Consider the following 9,381-nt stretch of genomic DNA (forward strand, 5'->3'; position numbering starts at 1 on the left):
GACACCCTCCTTGGTGTCCTAGCTGGCTCCTCACAAGTGCCCTCCCTCCCATGGGTCACACCAGCATGTGGGGGGGGGGGGAGAGGGTCACAGGCCATTCCCAGCAGATGGGCCAGGTGTGGGACAAACGTGTTGCTACTCAGCCAGTCCTGAATTCCGATTAAAGGGGGTCCATTCAAGATTCAGGTCGGGTCACACAAGCGTGTCTTTGGGGGTGGAGGGGGTGCAACTGTCACAAACATTGACCCGGTTACATTACCTTATATTACATTATTTATTTGAATTATTTATTAGTACAAGCGTTTGGTTCGCCTCCCGTGACTTTGAGACCGGGTGGGGGTCAGCTGACTTGTTGCTTTGTTGCTGTTTCACATCGACGCCAGGAAGCTGGATGTAAACTTCGGTATCATGGCCACCCAAGGGCATCAGCTCAGTGTCCCCTGTTATGGGGGCCTGGGCTGCTCACGCTCCCATTCATCTTGGCTGACTGTCTCCCATCTCACCCCCTCCCCACCAGTGCATACGCAAGATATCAGCCCTGATCCAGGATCGTCCTGGCTGCCTCCTCCCGGCCCTGAAGCTGCTGACGGAAAGTCGTGACGTGCAGCTGCAGAAGCAGGCGCTGGAGCAGGTAGCCGCCATGACTGAGGTGAGCGGGCCTGCATCAATCAGCCACGCGGCTTATCGGCACACTTTTATCTCGCACCTGAGTCTGAGGGACGATCCTCCGTCGAATCTCTTATCGCCGGGCCGCCTCGAAGATCCGGAGCCTCATCCTCCTTGTCGCCACAGAACGACTTTGAACTTAGCCAACGCTAAGATCGCGCCCGATTAAACTAATGTATCGCGCCAGGAAATCAGAGCTCAGCGAGGGGTGTTAGTGCGAGCCACATGAGTTTAGATTATTTCCCGTGTCTATTCACACGTCCAGGGTGTCCCGCTGACGGACGCGTGGGTTTTGTTTTTGCATTCATTATATTTTTGGCAGATGCCTTTATCCGAAGCGACGTGCGTGTTTGAGAAAGCAGGGTCCTTGGAGCTCATGGGGGTTAAGGGTCTTGCTCAGAAGCCCAACAGCGAAATCATTCTGCCAGCCGCGGGATTTGAACCAGTGACCTACCACTCGTGGACACAGACTCCTAACCCATAGAGCGACACAAGACCCATCTTTATTGGTTTCCTTAGGCTTTGTTTTCTGTAAGGTATTACTGAGAGATTGGTTCTGCTTTTAATCACAGAACTTTGCTATTAAATGAAAGGCAGAATGCTGAAATCAGAGGTTTAACCTGTCAGAGAGCATTCCTTTGAATTGCTTGCCATAGTGGATTGATTCATTTGTTTCAATTTGTTTTAAGTTGTGGTGTTTTTACCATCAGTACTGAACAGGGACAGACGGAACAGACCATTAACATCACTGCTCTTAACATCATTGCTCTCTCTCTCTCTCTAACATTTGACATGTCTTTGTTGTTTGGATTTTAAACTATACATTTTAAGAAGTACCTTTCTTGGAAATGGACATGTTTTATTCTTGTCACCGCGTTTAACGCGACGTCCCCTCAGACATCAGCCGTGACTCAACTGGCACGTGTCAAAATGTCAATACTAAAGAGGTGGTGGCAGGGGGGGATTGAGCCGTGCTGATAGGCTGTCAGCCTGCACCCCCGTGGGGGCTCCTTCGTGATCGTCATAGCCTCGCTCTGTTAATTAGATAGCATTAGAACAAGAAATCATCAATAAAATATACTCTGTCTTTCAAACCTTCATTTTTTCCCTTTATGACACTCATAACTAGGAGATGATTGTTTACAGACTGGCAGGACTGAATCACCCAGACACATTTTTCATCAAATGGGGAACTATTATCTAAAAATACTCATCTCTAGTATTAGCTCGTCTATTGTATTGCTCACGCGCATTTTGTTCGCTATTTGTGTGTATATTTTACAAAATAGAATTCTGGCTAAACTTGCCTTAAAAAAACTTGCCTTAAAATCAGGTTTTTTTTTTACGTTGAATCATTTGTTCGAAGCTGCTAAATTATATGCAGAAGAACATTTTCGCTGACGGGAGTGAAAATACCGCAGTCTCACATTTGATCTCCTGGGGGCCGAGGCTAAAATAAGTATTACCCAACAGATGGAGTGATATGAAATTGGTCTCACCCTGATGTGACCCGTCCCAGTAGACCTCATGACTGGCTAAGTTTTAAGTCATTTGTCTCTGTAGCTGAGAGAATGTTACGAAGTGCTTAACAGCCCTAGCCTGCCGCAGCTACGCTTTATCGGGCTTAAGTGGCTCGGGATCCATTCCTTCAGCTGCAATCTGTTCCGTGTTTGGCAGCCCGGGTGATGCTTGTGTCTTCACCTGCTGCGTGCGTGTACTTGGTGAACAGTAGACTCACAGGAATCGAGGACATGAAGCCAAGCAACGCAAGGGCTTTTGCAACAGTGAGGGTTCGGCTTACATTTGTGTGTGCTGAAGGTTCCACGTGCCTTAGAGAGGCGCGCTAAAAAGAATCTACAATTCACGTCTACTGTTGGCCCATCCGTTATATTTGGTGACTTAAATCCCTGTAATGCAATATTGGTTTGTTTACCACATCGCGTTTGTTCCAGTGCTTTTGCATTTAAAGTACATTTATTTATTTAGCAGGTGCTTTTTTTTCCAAAGTGACTTAAAAATGAGGTAATAGGGGCAGCCTGTCCCTGGGGCTTTTGGGGGGTTAGGGTCTGACTCCAAGGCCCCACTGGTGACACAACCCTGCCGACCGTGGGATTTTCATAGCCATCAGTATTGCAGCGCCGAAATCAATTCTGGAAAAATGTTAAGAAATTTCGTAAGTGAAACTTGCATAAAAAAATACGGGATAAAAACATTAAGGTGTTCTATAACAGGGCTGCGCTTTGCTGTTGGGTGGAGATTTACTAAAGCTGCAGCCGTTTGACGGGAAAAGGTGATTAAAATCTGGTTGGACCTGATATTTCCTGCTTAGTGCAGCTGCAACGGGCTGCCACATTTCTGGAACCCGCTGGTGAGATGCGTTCAGCTGTGGCGGCCTCCCGGAAACCCGCCATCTCCCCTCCGTGCCGAAACCGAGCGGTTTGGTGTTGCGCTGTCGGTCGTCCGGGTGTGGTAGCCGGGGTAGTGGTGCCGGGGTAGTGGTGCCGGGGTAGAATGCGGCTGCTTTTAGTGTTCCTGTGAGCTTTACGATTTAAATGATAAAGGAAAGAGGCTCATGAATAATTTATCACCTCCTGTACGCACCGATTCCAGTCATGTGCTCCTGAATTCATGGACGGCTTCATCATGAATAGTTAATCGCACTCCTTCCATTCCCACTGCCATTCACAAAATATTAAACAGTATTAAGTAGCACTGATACTTTATGTTGTGCGAAGAATGTTTGACTCATTCCCTATAGATTGTTTGTTAATTCAGTCTAAATCCTGCCATCACGAGGGTGAGCTTGGAGCCAATTCTTAGTTCTGGTGTCCAGGATTTGGACTGAACAGAAAGAGTGAATTAGATTGTCATGAAATCCCACATTATGCTGTGTACAGAGCATTTTAATAAAATGCATTATTCATAAACATACTCCTCTGTTTACAGTATTGTAGAATTACTTTCCCTATGTGCTATATAAATGAATAAAATGAGAAATAGTAAACAGTAATAAAGTATGAACAATTCATTATAAAATAATACTGTAGAAAATAATAATGTAGAAAGTATAGAAAGGAAGGAATTAGCATTCCTGCTAACAAGTTAGCTAAATTGCCCATGCACTATTACTATAAGCTTAAGGGAAAAAAGAATTGGCGAGTTGAGCAAATAGGCTAGTCTTTTAACCTCGGGTTACTTAGCCGGTTGCACCGTCAGAGTTCTCGCTTGAGCTGTTTTTGGGTGGAAAGCCAGCCTTGTGGTGTGCTGTCCGCCCAGAGTCTGCAGATCCTAGGGGGCGTCCAAGCCTGATGTTGGTGCTGCCTTCTGTCAGTCATATCGATCCACCATCACTAATACTCATACTCAGTACTAGTCGTGTCTCATGGCCCGGTTAAGCTGGCTGGCACTCTTAAGATGTCTTCGAAAGCCTTATTCTGTGCAGGTCTCGCGGCGGGTGGTCTGCCTCGGAAGTCGGCATGAGCGAGAAGCCCGTTTGGGCTTTGCTGCCGGGCCTCGACGTCCCCAATTAGGATGTTTACCCATTCTGCCTAAGTGCAGATCGGCGCTAATTACTCGCCGCTGACGAATGTCACACTAATACATCTTACCGCTGTGCACTTAAAGGGCAGCTCCATCCAGCAGCTTAAATGTGGATTCATCACCTGGGGATTTTCCGTGTTTCTAAAGGAAATTATGCTTCATGAACTGTGACTGTGAAGGTGAACAGAGTCGTCTGAAAAGCACTGCAGTCTGATGGCATAAAAACTGGTGCTCAGTGTGATTTAAAGTTGTACAATTGCTCCTTTATCGTCGTACATTGAAGGAAAGTCTCTCTTTAATTTATTTTGGTATCTGCTCATCCTTTTTTGGTGTTATGAAAAAGTTGACCGCCTAGAAAATTCTGTAAGTCATCATCTGGAAACGAGATAAGAACATGCACATTTTAATGAAATAGGTGTTACTGACTGAACTGACTTCTGACTTCATGCAGTTAAAATTAATTTCATTGTCGTAATTTAAAAAAGTATATATACATGTACGTGTGTGTGTGTGTGTGTGTGTGTGTGTGTGCATCCTTTCTGAATACGGTTGGCCAGAAAGCAGTCACATGCGATGTAATGGGAAATATCTTTGTGTGATTTTCACTGCCTTTCGGATACACTGTAAGTTTTGTCATTCCTCATCTTTTACACAGTCAAGCCGCATTTTCACGGCTCTCGGTTCCGGGAGCCTTTTGAGGTTCAGGTAGCAGCTCGGCTGTCAGCCTTCTGCCAGTGTGAATGTGTGCTATAAACCTGCCTTTGCGTTATGGACGTGGCCTCGGCGTGTGTACGAATCTCTGATAGATAAGAAGCCCAAATGAAATTTTATGTTTTCGGTTTTATTTGTCTTCCAATCGGAGGCCTCGGGGTGTATGGGGGGAGCGTTTAATTACGCCTGTCCGGCTTCCCTTCACAGTTGGCTGATCAGAGCTTTATGTCTTTCGTGTTCTCTGTTCGCCCAGCCTACCTCTGGTATGTTGTCAAAAAAACTGGGGCACTTTACAGGAGTTCGGGGAGGGGGCGGCCGGTTCCCGGGACCGGGGTGGCGGGAAACGAGGACTCTGTGCTGCCCGGACCTCGGCACGTTCCCTGAAAGGCGAGAGCAGGGGGAGGAGCACTCCTGAAAAGGCCTGATTTCACAGCGACGCGTGACGGCGGGGGCCCCTTTTATTTATCGCAAAAATGGACTCGCCACCCTTCCCGCCAGCTTCCCTGCCCCTCGTTCCACGTTCCCCATTCATGCGGCGCTCAGAATAACGAGAGCTAGTTTTTCGCTCCCTGTTAACTTTTGTTTTATTCATGTACACAAAAAAAAAAATGAACCATCATATTGATAGTGTACGAATGCGGCCTGTAAATTCGGTGACAAGACGCTCCCGCTTTATGTGGAATTACCCAAGAGCGCTGTGTAGTTGTTCAGCGTGCTTGGCTGGAATCCAGAATGGGGGGGGGGGGGGGGCTGGAATATGACATTCGCAGTAATGGCGCGCATGCACTCCGGAGTAAGTGGCATCTAAGGCGTTGTGGCGTGTCTTAAACGCCGCTTTCAGCTGGGATGTGCTGCTTTTCATTCATTATTGATGCCTTTCATTCCGGGGCCCTGACAACACGCTCTGCCAAAGTCACCATGGGCCGCCTTTGTGCGTCTGTGTGTTTAAGGCACCTTCCCAAAGCACGGCTCCTGTTTGAAAATTCTGTTCTCGTTTGGCGTTTTCAGCTGCTGGCGGGCAGTCGGGGTTTATTTGAGCACTGTGTGCCGCATATTCTTCTAACCTCTGTTCCTGGTTCCTGATCAGGGTCACTGTGGGTGGGGGGGCAGTAGGGGGCCTATCCCAGGCTGCACAGGGCCCAAGGCTGGAGTACACCCTGGATGGGATGCCAGTCCATTATAAGACACGCTTGCACAAACTCACACACTGTGGAATTTCTAGAGGCACCAGTTCCGCTAATGCACATGTTTTTAGAGCATGGGAGGAATGTCGAATACCCAGAAGAATCCTGTGTGATCTCCACTTCCAGAACCAGGGGTGAGTAAAGCTGCGGGCAGGTGATGTTCTAGCGTAAAAGGAAAATCCAGCTTTCAAATTAAGACCTGCAGGATATGTGAGGAGAGGGAAGAAATGTTGTGAGTTTTGTTAATTTAGTGTTAATAGCTGATGAAAGGCCTCTCTTCTCCTGCCATGATCCCCACCAACACACCGTAGCCCCGGCCAAGATTAAATGGCAAACCCAGGTGACCGTAAGTGTGCGTATCTGCACGCCAGTGTGAGAAGCACAAAGATTCATGAAGACTGATACAGAATGCGATGTATCCACTAAGCAGCTGAGGAGTTTGCGTTTTTCCAAAGTCATCTGGGCCTGAGTCATTTTTGAAGCATCTGAATTGTTCTTGCGTTTTCATTTTTTTTTCCACATCCTCTCACTAATCCTCGAAGGGGAGATGCGTCGCATCACTGAAATGTTGACAAAGCAGATGCTAATGGCTCCCTCAAGCAGCTATCCACGTCGTTTTTCCAGTTGATTCTGTCCATCAGTCACGCGGCCCGAATCTAGCAAAGCAAACACGTGTTGTTAGGGGTTAAGGGATCGGAGGCAAAAACAGCGGTCAGCAGGATTAAACCCTCGTAACATGACTCCTGTTCTGCCCCTGGGAGTCAGATCAGCCAGTATCCACAAGTCAAAGTGTGAAACCATAAGCGGTGACCCAGGCCCCCCTGGCTTAAATCTAAAGCCTCCATGCATGCAGCATGTGTAGTGGAGGCTCAGTGATTGTTTCACTAACCCCATGCTGCCTTTACCTGTTGTCAGCATGATATTTTGCGGTTTTGTTAGACCCTCACTGTACACTGAACCGTTTGAGTAACAGTTTACAGTGTAATATATATGTATCGTATGCAGGATGTAAAAGCGATGTTAGTTTCCATTTTGGCGTATGGTATTTATCTTGGATTTTGTCTACCTGTGAAGTTTCTTTAAAATTCAGTGCGGTGTGTTTTCAGGGTGGTGGGGTAGCTTTAGCTCGTCCGAAGGCACGCAGTTAGGTGAGCTGGCCTCTCTAAATCCACCATAATGCCTGACGCTGCGTGTCAGGTCGTGCCCTGCGATGGACTGGCATCCCATCAGGGGTGTCCCCTCCCTCATGCCCTGTGTTTCCTGGGACAGGATCCAGGCTCACAGCAACCATGTAGCATTCATGCAAAATGGATGGATATATGAATACTGAGGACTGCGATGGGCTGGCGCTCCATCCTTCCCCGCCTTCTGAACATTGCTTCCCGGTTAGGCTCCGGTCCCCCCGCAACCCTGCATAGGACAAGCGGGAATGGAGAAATGGCAGGATGGATAAATCCATATTTCAGATTTGCTGGTTGCTCTCTATATTAATGTGTTATTGCTGTTAAATTTCCAAACAGAGCAGTTTTTCTTTAAGCGATTTGTTTTTGAGATTTCCTTACTGGCTGCTGGTCTGTTTTTCCTACCTAGATTGCATCAGCCCCCTACCACTGACACACATTGATCAAATTTAGTACGATTCATTATTGCAGGGCTTCCAGCTGCTGAGGTAGAGGCTTCTGAGCATTCAACCAGATAATTTATGTTGAAAAGAAAGTCATCACAAAATAACTGCAAGCCTGGGCAGGTCGTCATGTTACCCGGGGGACATGGTAAGGGTCAGAAATGCTGTCCCGGCTCGCAACCAGATTGTCGGTAAATAGTCTCGAGCGCTTTCACCCGGTCAGTCACCAAGTAAAGAACAGAAGTAGAAGTCTGAAAAATGACCCATTGCCCGCTGGAGGCAAATCACATCAACCATGCATGATTCTCAGCCTCGCCAAGGTCGTTCAGGTCGCGCCGACTGACGCAGAGGGATATCGCATGATGTCATCGTGTTGTGGCTTACCTTATGTACTGCCTTACTGTTAAGTTTCAGTGGCCAAAGAAGCGATACTGTACCTTGATCATGGACAATTCTATATATTTTTTTTTTATTAAAATTTTTTTTTTTTTTTTTAAAGGTGGGAGGCATAAAAGGGGCCCATAATTCATACAGTTGAGTTGACTTTCTCATTAGCCAGTGATATGTTTTGAATTGGTGAGTGACGGGGAAGGGGGCACTCCGGGAGCCAATCAGCTTTCAGCTGGCGTCAGGGGCCGTCTCATTGGCTCTGCTTCTTTCAGGTGAATGAGTCGAACTGCGACCCCGAGCTGCTATCGCTGCTGCTGGATGCCGACATGCTGACCGAGTGCTTTGGGAGCTCCCTGTACCCGCGCCTGGTCGACCACCTCCTGATGCACCACAGGGAGAACGGCTGGGACGTGGAGGCAGCGGCCCGCAGGATGGTAGCTGCCGGCCACGTCAGCGAGGGGGGGTCTCTGCTTCTGGCTCACCGAGGGACGCACCCGGGTTTGGTCACCTTCAATGCAGCCCTCGCCGTCGCCCCCCGGTGGCTGTGAGCGAGGGGGACGGAGAATAATCAGAATCAACTGCCCCTTTTATTGGCTTCTCCTTCAGTCAGAGATGGCCATAGTACCCCTATTGTGACCGTGTCCGTCTTGATTTCTTTGTCGTTGCCCTGTATGTAACAAAGTGTTTAATTATCATCAAGGACAAAAGTTAATGGAACTCAAGATTACTGCTGTTTAATTTACGTAAAATGAAAGCTTCTCCGTGGATCAATTACGAACAAACAAGGTTTGCTTGGGCTGTTTTCTTCTTGCTTTAGCTGAAAATGAGTCCCTGGAGGCCCTTGCTGCTGAATAATTACTTAAATACCCACGGTGGCAACGCTTCTGACTTGGCAGACAAAGACATGGCACAATTGTTCATTTGCATTGTCTCTCTCTCCCTCATGAACCAGACAGTTGTGGTTCTGGGTTACCAATTACTTCCTGCGGTGAAAATTAAAAGGTACACTGACACGACTTCCAAAGACTGTGTTTGTTTGTATTATTTTTTTGCATAATAAATAGGCCTAATGGATGATATTTCATACAGCCCACCCTTTTTAATTCAAGCACTAATCTAGAAATGTAAATTTACCCACGAATATTCCAGATAGGCGTGTTTTTACTCTGAAGAATATATTAGCTAATTAGGAAATTTCTCAGTATAATAAGATAATGTCATATAAAGAATATATTAACTGTTCTGGAAATCTCTAAAAAAAATTAA

General features: G+C 47.0%; 1 protein-coding gene across 2 annotated transcripts in view; it reads left to right on the plus strand.

Annotated features, from left to right (window-relative positions):
• Positions 1 to 9,139, plus strand: part of nbas (NBAS subunit of NRZ tethering complex) — a 122,152-nt gene extending 113,013 nt beyond the window's left edge. For both annotated transcript variants that reach the window (XM_049002260.1, XM_049002261.1), the window contains 2 exons: positions 518 to 649; positions 8,388 to 9,139. In XM_049002260.1, coding sequence (XP_048858217.1) covers positions 518 to 649; positions 8,388 to 8,663 — 408 coding nt within the window. In that variant the 3' untranslated portion in view covers positions 8,664 to 9,139. The remainder of the gene's footprint in view (positions 1 to 517; positions 650 to 8,387) is intronic.
• Positions 9,140 to 9,381: the final 242 nt, after the last annotated feature.

The sequence above is a fragment of the Brienomyrus brachyistius genome, unplaced genomic scaffold (genome assembly GCF_023856365.1).
Source record: "Brienomyrus brachyistius isolate T26 unplaced genomic scaffold, BBRACH_0.4 scaffold66, whole genome shotgun sequence".
Lineage (NCBI taxonomy): Eukaryota > Metazoa > Chordata > Actinopteri > Osteoglossiformes > Mormyridae > Brienomyrus > Brienomyrus brachyistius.